General features: G+C 44.9%; 1 protein-coding gene across 4 annotated transcripts in view; it reads left to right on the top strand.

The window, feature by feature from the left end:
* slc36a1 (solute carrier family 36 member 1) overlaps nt 1-15,230 on the top strand; it is a 45,879-nt gene extending 30,649 nt beyond the window's left edge. For 3 of the 4 annotated variants that reach the window (XM_031558071.2, XM_031558070.2, XM_012834374.3), the window contains exon 12: nt 12,521-15,230. In XM_031558071.2, coding sequence (XP_031413931.1) covers nt 12,521-12,789 — 269 coding nt within the window. In that variant the 3' untranslated portion in view covers nt 12,790-15,230. The remainder of the gene's footprint in view (nt 1-12,520) is intronic. The other variant, XR_004162628.2, reaches the window with a different exon arrangement.
* The last annotated feature ends 771 nt before the right edge of the window (nt 15,231-16,001 follow it).

The raw sequence follows: 16,001 nt of genomic DNA, 5'->3' as shown, positions 1-16,001 counted from the left end.
AATCCTGTGTAGTTCTATTTTTACAAGAAGATGGCCTTCTCCTCCGGGCTCCTGGAGCTCTGATAATGACTTGCTAATAGATGTCAGGGACCTCTGAAAGGTCAACAGTCATGACTTGCTTGAGCCCAGTATGTTAATGGAATCTCTAGGGCGACAAACGAGGACATTTGCGGTAACCATGCTCTTGTCTTGTGCACCAAGCCTTATAACTGTTTTAGACTGAGTTAATCCTGGCTATGGCTGGGATAGCCAACACCTCAGTTTAAGCCCGGATCAGCACTGTGGTTGTATTGGTGAATAAATATGCAGTTTGGATTGCATTGGATTGAAGTACTCTTGCATACACAAGATGACGTTAGATGTGTTTCTTTTCAGAGACCTCTACACGGTCGCCCTGCTCTAAGTCAGCCGTCAGATTTGAAATCCAAATAACGTGATTTATATGGTTGTTTGCTCCCTAGCCGAATGTTTCCTGTGTGAAACCTTGTCTATTACAGCGTTAGGCCTGCAAACCGGTTGTGCCATTAGAAGAGTGATTCACACTCTGGTATCGACCACTTCCAGGCTAGCTGAGACTGACCCAGAAACCAAGATGATCTCCTTGGTGATGCAGGGAATGTGCTGCAAATGTCAAGCATCTTGTGCTGCTGTTCTAAAACGTATTCAAATCCACCTAGTATGGAATATTTAATTGTTTCAACTGTAGTAGTGGTGATGGCAGGGTTTGAGATGAGACACGTTGGCCCATTACTTGATCTTCTTGGTGCCACAGGGACCATATGGCAAAGGTTAAGAATCTTGTTTTAAACATATTAAAATCTCCTTAGTATGGAAGAGGAATTGTTAGGCTATACAGTAAGTGGTGATGGTAAGATGGTGGAAGATAGTGGCAATGATAATGGAAGTGTTGGTATTTATTGGGACCATTAGGGTAATGACTGTTTGTGAAGGTGGATCCAGCTTGTATTGCGACTTGAGGCTGAGTTTTAGTGTTTGAGACAGGCGTCATTAGCACCTCCAGATGATCAATGAGGTCTCTGTTGTGTCTTTGTGCCGTTTCTCGCTGAGTGTGCACTTGAAAGTGCATGCTTGTATCAGAGCATCCCTCCAGCCCGCCCGTCCGTCTTCTAAAGTGATTCTGTGGTTGTGTCCCTGTGCCAGAGGGTCTGGCTGCCCTCCAGGTCCAATTTAGCCAGATGTCAGATCTGACAGTCCTTTGCCAAGGAGACTGCTGCTGCAGGGATACCAAAGCCAACATGACTTAGTCAGGACACTAAACAGACGAGCACACCAATGCAATGGCTACTCTGTGTGCGTGTGTGTGCGTGTGTGCGTGTGTGCGTGTGTGCGTGTGTGCGTGTGTGTGCGTGTGTGCGTGTGTGTGTGTGTGTGTGTGTGTGTGTGTGTGTGTGTGTGTGTGTGTGTTTTAATCAGACCAAGCAATGAGGTTTGATACTCTAGTGTTACACTCTCCTGCTCTTGATCTCTCTTGTTCTTCCTAAAATCATCTCACATCTTGCAATGAATTTTCATGAAAAACTCATGGACGTGCAAGAAAGGAACAATAACACATATACAACTTAGTCAGCAATTTCTGCTCAGCAGTTATGAGGGAACTAAGGAGCTGGTAATCATTTTTTTATAGCAGTCTCCAAGTGTGGATGGGCAGTGATGCTTCTCTAATGGTTTGTTGTGCTTATTTTGATGATTTTAAATGCTTTCTCTCCATCACAGCAGCACTCTCAATTTGATTGATGACACTCTTGGCGGGTCTCCCCATGCCTACAGGGAATCAGTGCTCATTTGAAGTACCAAAAAGCTTAAAATATTTAGATTTTTGCTTATGCTTTCAAGTGTGTTGCATTGTGCGAATCTGCTTTTTGGGCAGAATGTCTACTCTGTGTTTAATGCGTATCCACAGAGGCAACAGATGCAGGTTAAAAAAAAAGGATGTATTTCTCTCCAATATGATTATGGTGACACAGAAATTATGTCGTTTCATATGTGCACCTTGGATCTTACTCATTCATATGTGTAATTGTAACGGTGCGGCTGCCCGTTACCGCTACGAAGATACAATCCTGGGCTAACACGAACACACTGGACAGCGCGGGGTACAAACATACGTTTATTGGCACACAAACACTACCAACATATTGCACCGCGATCACGACCACCTCGGTAAAGATACATACACTGAAAATACCGACACTGAAAGGCCTTCCCTTCAACGCGTGGCAGGCGTTGTACAGGGCTGGACAGTGGCAGAGTACATGCCGTGCGTTGGCAGGTTGACGGCCAGATGCAGCACAAAGGAGCGACCCGATGGAAAGTCGGGAAGAACTTTTGAACTGTTGTCGAATGGAACGTCAGACGTGCCCACGTGAAGTTGGTGGGATGAGAGGGGTGCGTAGTGTGTGAGTGATTATTTAGAGTATGTATTAATAGAATATTATTGTCGTTGGGTAAACACGGCTGTTTGCACCTATGTAAATGTATTTTGTGATTAGTCAGGAATAGAGATATGTATTAATTGATTTATGATGTGGCAATGGTTCAGGTCGGTTGTATAAAATGCCGGCGCAGAACAGGAGAGTCAGGGGAACAACTTCCCACCCCTTTGTGACGACTATAGGCGAATTGTTTAGTTTGGAGAGCGACGAATTCTTAAGTTAACTTCTTATAATTGATAGTTACTTGTTTAATTTGGAGCTGAATTGTTTAGGGTTTATTTATTTATTGAGAATCATTGTTTGGAGTTTTTGTTTCTTTTGTTTTTCTCCATTCTGGCATGTTTGGCCGACGAAACACGGATATAAAACATTTGCCATTTCAACAAAACATCCCAGACACTGCCTCCCGTTTTTTGTTACATCGCCGCGAGGCCATCCCGGCTACAGTAATCATAGTAATTTGTGTTTAGATCAGGCTCCCATGCAAAGCCACTTCTGGCTGACACATTCTTGTGAGGTAAACTCACATCTTACTGTTGTGCCTCATGTCAATAAATCGCTAAATCTGAATCATTATAAATCTGAGTGTGCCCACAGTTATTAATTAGCGTAGCATACTGTAATATCCTCACGACCACACGATGATTTGATTAAACGTTTGTTTATTACCAACTGCACACCAACATAGCATAGCCCCTGGCCTAACTTCTTCTCTGCCTATTGTCTCTCTAACACCGTGTCTTATACCTTCACCCCAACGTTACCTCCCCCTAGGTGATTAGTGCAGGTAGGCTTTTCTCTGAACTTACATTCCCTCCCCTCAGAGAAAAACTAGTAGAAGCTACACAATAAATTCCCTAAATTCTCCTCATAGCTCAACTACCTCCAAATTCATTGAACACAACATGACGTATCCAGATGTCCAGATTTGTATTTTTTTTATATATCTATATCTATTCCAATATATACAACACTCAAGAACATCTTTAAGCTAGGGATTCGGGTGGACTACCTCATCCCAGTGAGATTTCAGGACGCATTCTTGTCCTGTGGATGTGGAACTCACTACTAAACTAATTATAGTCCTTCAAATCATTCAGAGCCTTTTTTTGTTTAGCTTGCCGAGAAGTAATCAGGAGCCTTTCTAGCTCGCTGAGACCTTTTCACTGCTGGTTGTTCCTCTGCCGGAAATGACTCTGTCAATTCATCAGCTGTTTCTGCTGCCGTGCCGTCACCTACATCAGCGCAGAAAGATGTCTCGGGTCCGATTGGTGGTTCCTGGTCCTCCACCAGTGAAGCCTCAGGTAAGGCCTCAGGTTTCCTTGGCGTTGGGGAACTTCTGCCTCGCACTTGGTCAATGTGTCGTCTCACCGCTTGTCCGTTTCCGAGTGTGAATTTGCATGATACGGGACCAGTCTTCTCTGTTACGGCACCAGGTATCCATGTTGGTCCTTAGCTGTAGTTACGTGTGAAGACTAAGTCTCCTTCCTCAAGCATCCTTGCTCTCGCATGCCTGTCATGGTAATACTTTTGTTTCTCCTGCTTCCCGCGCACTCTGCCTTGGAAATCTGGGTGTATTAAGTCTAGAGTTGACCTCAACTTCCTGCCGCAAAATAACTCAGCTGGTGATTTACCAGTGGTGGATTGAGGAGTTATACGATAGCTGAACAGTGCTCTGGCCATTTTGGTTTCAATTGAATCTCCTGTGCTCTTCTCAACAAGTGACTTAAAGGTTTGCACTGCCCTCTCCGCTAAGCCATTAGAAGAGGGGTGATATGGTGCCGTAGTGATGTGACATATCCCATTCTTTTCTATGAATTCTTGGAACTCTTCACTGGTGAAACAACTACCATTATCCAACACCACAACCTCAGGTATGCCATGTTGACTAAAACTCCGTCTCAGGCACTCAATCGTGACAGCAGATGTGGACCTACTCACAGCATGCGCTTCAATCCACTTTGAGTATGCGTCCACCTGAATCAGAAACATTTTCCCTTTCCATGGACCTGCATGATCACCATGGATTATTTCCCATGGCTTGTCTGGCACTTCCCACGGATGTAAATGGGCCACTGGAGGACTGTTTCTATTTTCCTGACATCACACAGGCCTTCACCCGCTCCTCCACCTCGGCATCCTAGTTCGGCCACCACATGTAGCTGCGTGCCAACCCCTTCATTCTAGTGATGCCGCCTAAACAAAGCATTGCGTCCCGGTGGTGGGACAATCACTCGTCCTCCCCACAGTAAACATCCTTCTTGTGTGCTGAGCTCATCCTGACGCCGGATATATGGTGTGAATGCCTGATTTTCCACTTCCCTTGGCCACCCTTGCAGGATGTATTCCCGCACTCTAGCCAACACCGGATCTTTGTCAGTCCATTTCTTAATCTGCTGTGCATTAACTGGAGGTGTTTCAACATGTTCAAACAGCATTACTCTCTCTTCCTCCTCAGGCATTTTCTCCTCTTTCCTTTCCAGTGGCAGTCTGCTCAGAGCGTCTGCGTTCGTGTTGTCTCTGCCTACCTTGTAGACAATGGTGTACTCATACGCTGCCAGTGTGACTGCCCATCTCTGTATCCGGGGCGATGCCATCTGCGGTATGGCTCTCATTTCACTGAATAGTGAGATTAGTGGCTTATGATCCGTCACAATAGTGAATTGTCTCCCGTACAGATATTTATGAAATTTCTTCACTCCAAAAACCACTGCCAGCCTCTCCTTGTCTAGCTGGGAGTAGTTTTTTTTCAGCGGGATTGAGGGTCCTTGACACAAATCCTATGGGTCTGTCCGAGCCATCTGCCATTAGATGGGAAAGTACTGCCCCCACCCCGTAGGGCGAGGCATCACATGCCAAGATGAGAGGTTTGTTTCCATCATAATGAAGTAACACACTACAGGATTGCAGCAGCTCTTTTGGCTCTTCAAATGTCTTCTGCTGCCTTGAACCCCATGACCATTTTTCTTCTTTCTTTAACAGGGTGTGTAGCGGGGCCAGCAGCATGGAGAGTTTTGGTAGGAATCTGTGGTAATAATTTAACAACCCCAGGTAAGCTTTCAACTCACTGACATTTTGTGGTTGAGGGGCTCCAGCGATAGCCTCCATCTTGTCTGTCAGCGGACGCAACCCACTGGCATTTATTTTGTGTCCAAGAAACGCCACCTCTTTACCCATGAACTCACACTCGCTTCTTTTTAGCCTAAGTCCGCTTTTCTCCAATCTACAGAGTACTTCCTCCAGGTGTTCCAGGTGCTTTTGGTCATTGGGTCCTGAGATCAGAATGTCATCTAAGTAAATGGCAACGTTCGGGATGCCATCCAGGATGCCCTCCATGGTTCTTTGGAAAATTCCAGGACTTGACGCTACCCAAATAGTAAGCGGGTGTAGGTAAACAGGCCTTTGTGTGTGTTGACGGTGACATACTTCCTAGATTCTTCCTCCAGGACCACCTGCTGATAGGCATGACTCATGTCTAATTTGGTGAAGTGTTGTCCCCCATTCAGCTGTGCAAACAGGTCCTCCACCCTAGGAATTGGATACTGATCCAGCCGCGATGCTCGATTTACTGTGAGTTTATAATCCCCACATATTCGAATTGACCCGAATATCACTCTACAGAAGGATAATGTGGCCGCTGAAGATGAGTGAGATTCCCTCATCTACAACAACCAAGATGGATGGGAAAGCCAACTCTTTCAGCCAAAAGTGGCTGGGGCTACCAAGGTGCTTCTCTTCGGGAAGAACACCTTGCAGCTGCCACTACAATCCATCAGTTTGGGATACAGGCAGTAAAAGACCAGGCTGCTTCTTGAATTAAGAGAGTCCACCAATCAGTCCGTACTGGCCGATGTGGGATGCCCAAACTGAAGTCGACCGAGCAGTTGGCAGGCTGCAACACCAAGAAATCGTGGGCAGGGTCCAGGCAGGAAGGGCAGATCTAGGCAGGGGAGAGGCACCACGTTTTTGGTCTAAGGCCAACCGGAAAGAGAGAAAGGAGATGGTGGTGTCAGAGGTGATAAGGACGGAGGAAGAGCGTTATAAGATCAAGGCTGTGTCCCAGAGCCGACAAGGAAGCTGGACAACCTGGGAGGGGGTTGTCGACCGGAAGATCAGTTGGTTAGACTTGTGGAAGATTCCTCAAGCGAGGCTCGGCTTCCTCATCAGGTCAACGTACGACACGCTTCCCTGTCCTCGGAACCTCCACCAGTGGTTCGGAAACGAGGAAGTCTGCCCACTCTGTAACACTCCCAACGCAAGCCTCCGGCACATCCTGTCGGGCTGTAAGATCGCGCTTTCGCAGGGACGCTATAGATTGCGCCATGACCAGGTCCTGACAAAGCTAGCTGAGGTGCTGGAAGGGTGCAGACGGAAAAGCAGGGGATGTCTCCCACCAACGGAACACCACATCAACTTTGTCAGGGAGGGCGGAGGAAGAAGAAGCACCAGGCCAAAACAAACACCAAAGCTCTTTTGCTCCGACCAGGAGTGGAGCATGCGAGTAGATCTTGGCAGGCAGCTCCAGTTCCCCAGCGAAATCACCACCACGTCTCTCCGACCTGACATAGTGGTGTGGTCCACCAAGGTAAAAACTGCACTCCTCATTGAGCTCACAGTACCATGGGAGGAGGGAATCGAACGAAAGAAGACCAAGTACTCGGAACTGGCTGCGGAGTGCAGGGAGGCTGGCTGGAAGACCACCATCTACCCAGTGGAGGTTGGATGTCGAGGCTTTGTGGGGCAGTCAACCACACGCCTACTGAGGGACGCAGGCATGACAGGAGGAAAGCTAAAGAAAGCACCGAAATGACTGGCGGAAGAGGCGGAGAAGGGCAGCTGTTGCCTGTGGCTAAGGAGGAGGGGAAAGGGCTGGGGAAAGAACATCTAACACAGATACCAGCTGCAGGGGGTGACAGGGAGACGTCCCTGTCACTGCTCCGCCACCAGGAGACGTTCCAGGGTTAAAGGAGTGAAACGTTGGTGAATGGTGGTTCCTGGCCGACGACTCTGCAGCTGATCCACGGGCACCGGAGGAGGTGCGTCAGGCAGAAATGCCCAGCAGGAAATTCATGCTACCTGTTCAATTACTAATAGGTTTTCAATGTTAGCAAGCAAGGCTTCATTTCGGTTATGGCTGTTTTCTTCCAAAGCTGCACATATTGTTGTTTGCTTACTATGGTCACCCCACAGCCAGTGTCAATTTCAAACATTACCTCTTTTTCATTGATTTTCACTGTGCGCGTGATGGGAGCCACCTTGGCTAATTCTTGTGACGCACTGTAGATGGTGTGAGTGCTACTTTCCTCTGTCACTTTCTCCTTTCCCTCTTAGCAGATGTGTACGCCATTCTTTGCTAAAGCCTCTGCCTTCGCCTCTCTGACCCTTGTACATTGCTTTATATGCATTGGGAGCCGCTGCCTTAGATCTGCAGGTCTTGCTAATATGTCCCCTCTTACCACAGTTGTAGCAGAGTGCTGTAGCAAATTTGCACTCATCCGCTGTGTGCTGTCCTTTACAGCGGTAACAACTGGGGAATTTATTTATCTCCGTATACACAATGTTGGGCCAATTTTGTCAATGCCGCCACATATTCCGCTATAGACTCACTGCTCTTCCGTATGCGTGAATTAAACTTAAGTCTTTGCACGATTTCACTCGGTGTCGGGTCGTAATGAGCCTTTCAGAATAGTCGTGAGCTGATCATACGTTTTCTCCTTGGGTGCCTGTGGGCTAACTAAACTTCGCAATAAACTATAAGTGGCTGCACCAACTCCACTCAGCAAAACAGCTCTCTTTTTGTCTGCAGCCTCAATATCGTTAGCTTCGAAGAACATCTCTAACATCTCATCATACTCTTCCCACGACTGAGACGCAACATCAAAAGGAGTTACCGTTCCGATCACCGCCATCCTCGTTCGTCTTTGTGGTTCGTACTCCTCATCTGAATCAACCGACAAGTCCGCCACACTTGCAGTTTTCTTTCTGTGTGGTTCGGAGGTTTTGTCCTCCTCGTCTGAATCCACCGACAAGTCCGCCAGACTTGCAGTTTTCTTTGTGTCCTGTTTGAATTCTTGCTTTGATCCTCGTCGCCAATTGTAATATCCTCACGACCACACGATGATTTGATTAAACGTTTGTTTATTGCCAACTGCACACCAACATAGCATAGCCCCTGGCCTAACTTCTTCTCTGCCTATTGTCTCTCTAACACCGTGTCTTATACCTTCACCCCAACGTTACCTCCCCCTAGGGGAACTTACAACACATACATCCCGACTTTCCCATAGGCCATGTTCTAAGGCCCTCGGCTTTGGCTTTTATAATGCATTCCCTGATATTCCATAAGGCCATATAAGGACAATGGCCTTGATGGGGAGATGCTTTGCCATAATGGTGTCTGTGCAGCAATTGTCAAGTAAATCTACAATAGACTATGCCAATTCCAAAGAAGTGTTAAGACAGAAGTGAAGAAGTAAATGTGATATGAAATAAACAAAGGCTAGACAATATAGACTACATTACTCAAACAAATGTGTTGCATCTAGAACTCAACATTAAATTACGTTCAACACTGAGCCAGCTGCTGATGGAATTAATGGATTCGATTTTATTCTGTTGCCTTTTTTATTTGATGCACGGATACCGATATATTGCATACACATCTATTTATCCCAAATCAAACAACAAACGTGTTTCAGACCCTAAGCAGGATTTTCTTGACATTCACAATCTATTTATCAGAGCCTTACACAAGTAGATTGCATTCACATCACCACTTCTTGTAAATAAATATATCAAAATCTACAAATACACAAATATGCAGAGAATGTTAAAATTTTCTCCAATTTCTCCCGTGTCTGCCTTCAGGAAGAAAACAGGATTTGATCAGGATTGCAAATAACGATAACAAATATACAGGATTACATCGGAGTTGATGACGATTGCAAATAATGATAAATAATAAATTAACAGGATTACATCGGAGTTGATCAGGATTGCAAATAATGATAAATAATAAATTAACAGGATTACATCGGAGTTGATCAGGATTGCAAATAATGATAAATAATAAATTAACAGGATTACATCAGAGTTCATCAGGATTGCCCCACCGACATTATTACTCTTTGTTAGAAAACCTCATCCGTTACACTACTTTTTTCCCTTGTCTTTTTAGCACTTGCTTATTTTTTATTGTGACGTCTGTCAAAGGCTTTAAGTGAACCTGGTGTTAATGGGCGGTGCATTGGCAGCCCCTAATAACTGTCTGGTAAAGTGCAAGAGCACTTGTGCTGATTTATTGACACCTCATGCTCTCTGATCAGAGATTGATATGAAGGACTCTGACTCAACTCTCACTGTGTCTGAATCAATTTTGCATTCAAGTGGGAGTTGCCAGTCTTGCCTTGTGTGCAAATCAAGGGGCCGCTTTGTTTAAACTACACTGCATTGCTCCAGCAGTTACATACCTCATTAATCTAGAAGCTCACAGCTGGCACATTGTAGGGCTTTCTTCTTTCACGCTCTACCTCTCATTCACTTCTTCTCTGTCTTTGTATCTCCTGTGTCTATCTCTCTCTCCCCCTGCCTCCCTCTCTTCCTCTTTCTTTCTCTTGTATCCTCATCTCTCTCTTTCTCTCCCCTCCCTCTCTTTCTCTCTATCTGTCCTTCTCTCTGGGAAGGTTTGCTCACTGAACACGGAACACTGAACACATACCTTAAAAAATAGTAAAAACCTAGTATAAAGTAGGCTATTCCAGCCCAAGTATATTTCGGATCACTTGAGAAACTTTAGGATGATAACAGTCCTCCCCCACTTGCATTAATTCCATCAGAGACAGATGAAACAGTCAGAGGTAGGTTGAGAGGGCCCTGTAACTAAACGGCAGCCCTGAGTGACTTGTTAGCAATCAGAAGCGAGAAAAGGAAAAGTGGCTCCCAGGAGCTGAAGTGTGGGATCCCCGTGTTGAGGAAGCCGCTAGCGCTTCCGACCCGTGGCCCCAGCTCATTCCTCCTCACACACACTGGCGGAGGAGTGTTGGATTTCCGTGGAGTTATAGTGATTGACAGCTTCTCGCCCTAAGCGAGGCGAGACAAACGTGGCTGTGGAGAGGCAAGGGAGGAGGGGCTGCGCTGCATCTGCAACAAATGAAAGATGGACAGAAGAAGCTTAGAACTGAAGGTCTTTTGAATGTTAAATGAGCTCCGTTCTCCAGGAAGGGGCTGCTAAATTCAGATGGACAGGCACAAATGAAATGTAGGCTCACACCGGTGGAACACCTAACCATGCCATAGTTGGCTGCGGGAGGAGTTGATTAGGGAGAGAAGGAGGGGGAGGGGGGGGGGCGAGAGAAAAAGAAACAGAGAGAGAAAGGAGAGAAGGGAGCGCTCCCTCTACTTGGCATGGAATGGATCCAAGATGGAAAGATGTTTGAGTCGTGATAATGAGATCCACGCAGATGGAGGAGGTTGTTGATGTCGGGTGACTATAGGAGCGTTTTTGTCTAACCCGCATACCTGACGGGCGGCCGCGCTGAGGGATGTTCGCAGATGGTGTGTGTCAAATGGCTACCCTGCTACTACAGCTGAAGAATCGCTTTTCTCTCCTCAACTCTCTTTTTAATTGCCCACCCTTACAATGGCACTCAACCAACCTGCACCACCGGCATCTTATTATGTCACATCTGTCGAGGGACTCGGGGCGATCTAATGCATGTGTTTTCATGGGAGGGATTTACTTTCTAAAAAGCTCTCTGAACTCGCCGAGCGTGTTTCACTCCTCGTGGCAACATAAGGGCCCTCTGCTGATTTGTGATGCCCCTTTTTTGTGCCCGCTGTCTCGCTCCTCAAAGGACCGGCCAGCTCTTGCCAGTCTCTCGCACTCCAGCTGCCAGGCGTAAGATTTAGCCGCCGCTCCCGTCGTCTGCGATCAGGCAATCCTTGAAGAGAGGTGATCTATAAGCTGTAGAGCTCTTCCAGAGTGTGCTTGGCAACATGTGACAAAAAATTGACCTTCCCTCTGCCCTTCGAGGTTAATTTGAAAGATTTTTGTGAAATATAACGAAGGGCAAATGAATGCACTTCAAAGAGCCCTTCATCCACTTCCCTTAATGTGTGTCAGATGTGCAGAACAAGAGGTGTGTGTGTGTGTGTGTGTGTGTGTGTGTGTGTGTGTGTACAGTTCCTCACTAGCAAAAGCAAAAAGCAATTGCTAGTGACAGGCAAAAGTACGTGTTCCTACCGCTGGGAGCAAGCCTCTGTGGCGAGGAACATTTTGAAGATTGAATAGCTTTATCTGCTCCCTACTGCCGAGCTGACCACACACGACACAGAGAGACGGGGAGAGGGGAACAGTGGGACATCAGCACTAGCGTATTTGGGGAAACACACATCCCTGTCCCTCTACCACCACCAACTCACACACCCCCATACAAACACACACACACATACACTCTCTCTCTCTCTTTCTTTCTCTCTCTCTCTCTCTCTCTCTCTCTCTCTCTCTCTCTCTCTCTCTCTCTCTCTCTCTCTCTCTCTCTCTTTCTTTCTCTCTCTCTCTCTCTCTCTCTCTCTCTCTCTCTCTCTCTCTCTCTCTCACACACACACACGCATCAGGCTGCCACCGTCCCTGTCAGCAGTGCCCCCCCCCCGCCATGCCCAGCAGCAGATGAGTAGGAGCCTCTCGCTCCCTAGTGGCTTAAGCCCCAGGTCCTCACACAGGCTGTCACTTGAAAAGGAGTCATCAGCCTTATGTCAACCTTTTGTAGTTGCCCCTGCCCTTCCCAGGGTATTTGTTTTCCTTGTCTCTTCTTTCTCTTTATTCGTCCTTCCTTTCTTTTGTATATGTTCTTTCTTCCTATACTTCCTATTCCTATACTGTACACAGTTCTTGATTGTATCTTTTATGCTTCTGCACTGTAGGTTATGATCTTTTCCATCCACCTCCTCTAATCTATTTATCTATTTTCTCCCCTCTCCCTCTCTTATCCTCTCTCTAACTCCCTCTCTCTCCCTCTCTGCCCCTCTGTCTCTCTCCCTCCCTCCGTCTTTCTCTCTCTCTCTGGCAGGTGCTCTGGCCATCCTGATCCCAGAGCTGGACCTGGTCATCTCCCTGGTGGGCTCCATCAGCAGCAGTGCCCTGGCCCTCATCATCCCGCCGCTGCTGCAGATCCTCACCTTCCACAACGAGGGCCTCTCCTGGGGGGTGAGGCTCAAGAACAGCCTCATCAGCACGGTGGGCCTGGTGGGCTTTGTGACCGGTACCTATATCTCCATCGAGCAGATCATTGCCCGCAATGCCGCCCGCCACAAGGGGATGTCCTTCCAGGTGATGTGAAGATGATGGTGGAGGAAGAGGAGAGGTGGAAAGGAAGTTTCTGACAGATGATTTTGGACTGGCATCCTCTTTTTTTGTAAATGCTGCTTCATCCATTGATTTTGATTCCTTCCCCAGATTTACTACTGTTATTACGATTATGTCTTTATTACGAGTATCAGAGTGTTTTTACATCAGTTGATGTGTAGGTACTGTTTTACTGTGTTTGATACTGAACGGGGTGCAGTCGTTGCAGTCCCATCAGGTATTCTGGGAAAGCTCTTTATTTGCAAGGCCTTGATTTGTCCTGCTTCATCTCGATTTTAACATTTCTAGATATTTCAAGCTTTTGACTATTAATTAGCTAATTTACTGTGGCTTTTTGTTTTATTTTTGTTTTTTTATGACCACACATTGTAAATCACATATTGTAAATTATGTCCCTTATTAGACATTATTGTGTACATTTCAGGAAAATATTCTAGCTGTTGTATGGGCAGCTGAAAGGGATTTCAATGAACTTCCAATGTTTAGTTTATAAGTGGTCTCTGACCTATTGGTGTATCTTATGCTGAAGTTGATGTGCATATAATGGCAACATATACTCATTGCTCCATCTTTTCAATGCATTATTTGCTAATGTTGTTTATTAGGTACTGACCAGAACAGGATGTGTACACTTCCCTGAACACACTCTAGATTTGAAAGTTACCAAGAAAAGGCCTTGGTCCTACGGTTGAATATGGGTTAGAGTTTCTTCAGTTCCTGACCGAAGTCCCTGCGCACTGAACAAACTCCCCGCGGAGGACAACGCCCCTATTTTAAAGCTCATTCTCTTTAAAGGCTGATAATCGGGAGCAGTTCTATTTTAACGGACCACCCTCCTTAGCTGTGGGGCTTTGCTTGTCTGAGACCGACCAGAGTCTCACTCTCAAACGGTATGCTCAAAAAGACTTGGAAGTATTTGTCTCCTCAATGTGGTTTGAAAAGATAGGGAAAGATCAAAGGGGTGAGGAAATGGTGTGGGCCCGTGTGACAGAAGACATTAGACAAAACGGAAGCGTATAGAATTCAACAAGATGAGTGCATTTTCAGGTCTCCGACTAAAGTGAAAATTAAATTCCTCTTGTAATGCACCATTAAAGACAGTGTCTGTCCCTGTGCTGCCTTGTCAGTTGATGTTTTGGTGAAACTTGCAAAGCAAGGTGTGTAGACAGGACTGAAGTGTTCTTTTCTTGCTTTTAAGGGGTTTTTATTTTTTACTTTCTTTTCCAGTACCAAACTCCATTTTAATTATTTATCGACTGTCTTTTGAAGGTTTTTTTTTTTTTTTTAAACAATTTGTGATGAAATGCTTTGAAATGTTGTGATTATTAGATTATTACATCAGAGTTATAACCTCAAAATGTTAGGTTTAGGACTGATGTATTCTAGAAGAGAAAAACCTTTCAAGGGTGGAAAATTAGCTGAAATATATTCGCTTCTGTATTCTTCTCTTGTTCTGCAAAGCCAGGCATAATTTGGTCAGTAAAACAACCCTTGCTTGATTTTAAGTCTAAACACACATTTCGAATTATTATTATTGTTTATTTATTTATTTTTGCATCTCTGCAACTTACCCATCTTAACAGCAGCCACAGCTCTGCATAGCCACTCTGTACACATATTATGATCAAATGCCAGGTTTAAAGTTATCAGCATTTTTTGCATCTCTGCAACTTACCCATCTTAACATTAGCCACAGCTCTGCATAGCCACTCTGTACACATATTATGATCAAATGCCAGGTTTAAAGTTATCAGCATTTTTTGCATCTCTGCAACTTACCCATCTTAACATTAGCCACAGCTCTGCATAGCCACTCTGTACACATATTATGATCAAATGCCAGGTTTAAAGATATCAGCATTTTTAGAATAAAATATTACCTTCTTTTAAAGCTACTTGATTAGAATAGGTTTTCTTAATGTTTCTTTTAAGTGTTAAGTTTGTAAAACCTTAATGACACTGTACATACTGCTTGCCAAAAATGTCATTAAATGATTGACAAAGAAGCCACATTTGCAGTCTGACACTGCGCAGGATAATTTTGCACATTGCTGGTTATGACACGCTCTCAGCCTGAAGTCTCTCTTCTCTTCAGCAGAGGTTCTCAACTGTGGAGCTCACGGTTCCTCAAGTCTCTTGCCTTCCAGCCATTCATTAGTTTTACTCAAGTGATTAATTAGTGAATTAGATCATGAGCCTAACGATGAATGTCAGATGGGAGGTAAAACAATGCTGAAGAGGTCTTGAACGGGACAATCTGCAAAGGCACGGTTGATGACCTGTGCTGATGGTTATTTGTAGTTCACATGTTAGTTGTTCTCCACGGGATGTACTCTCTGTCAGTGATGCTTTGTCAAGGTATGCCATGAGGTGCTATGACACAGTGTAAAATAAAATGGCACATTTTGATGAAATTTGGCTGCTATGCTATGATTTTTTTGTTGATGGTGTGAAACAAACAAAATAATGAGATAATGATGAGGTACATCATTTATCATTTGCCAAGTACAAATCATTAGTCTTCCTCTTAATTTTACCACTTGAAATGGAATAGCAGTTCTGAAAGTATGTCCCCAGCACTCAGTGCACTTTTTGCATGGACTTCAAAATAAATTAGTAATCAAATGACAATGTTTATCAATGTTGGCATTGTACATGAATGTGGTTCCAATCCTTTGCCCATTTTTAATACATATCCCAACCTTCTCTTAAACAGCAACAGTGTTCAGTATTTTCAATTGGGACCCAGCCATAATAGACTTAGTGTTACCTTCATCTCTGTACTGACAGATTGCAAAAGGTATTTGTTTACTGAGCAACAAGGGTTTATTATTTTTCAAGCATTCTTTCTTTCATATCCTGGAATGCAGGTAGATGCTGTGTCATTCACAAGCAAGTAATTGGCATTAGTTTATTTGAGACATTCAGGCACAACGAGTATTTGGATTAATGTGCAACAGGTCTGTTAATCGAATCTGCTTTAGTGATTTATCATTTTAATATTTCCTGGTTCCAGAAAACTAAATGGGTTTTCACAAAATTTGCGACAATAAGGTGTCGGCAGTAGAAAACTTAGGCAAACCATTTGGTGAGTTAAAATGCAGTTATCAATCGGTGTTTTGTAACTAACTGTTGTCTTGTCTCATGAAAATAAAGATGTTGCTACTAATATGCTAAAGCAAAAC

Source organism: Clupea harengus, chromosome 20 (assembly GCF_900700415.2).
Source record: "Clupea harengus chromosome 20, Ch_v2.0.2, whole genome shotgun sequence".
Classification (NCBI taxonomy): domain Eukaryota; kingdom Metazoa; phylum Chordata; class Actinopteri; order Clupeiformes; family Clupeidae; genus Clupea; species Clupea harengus.
Note: the sequence above shows the minus strand (reverse complement) of the source record. Positions and strands in the feature narration are given on the sequence as shown.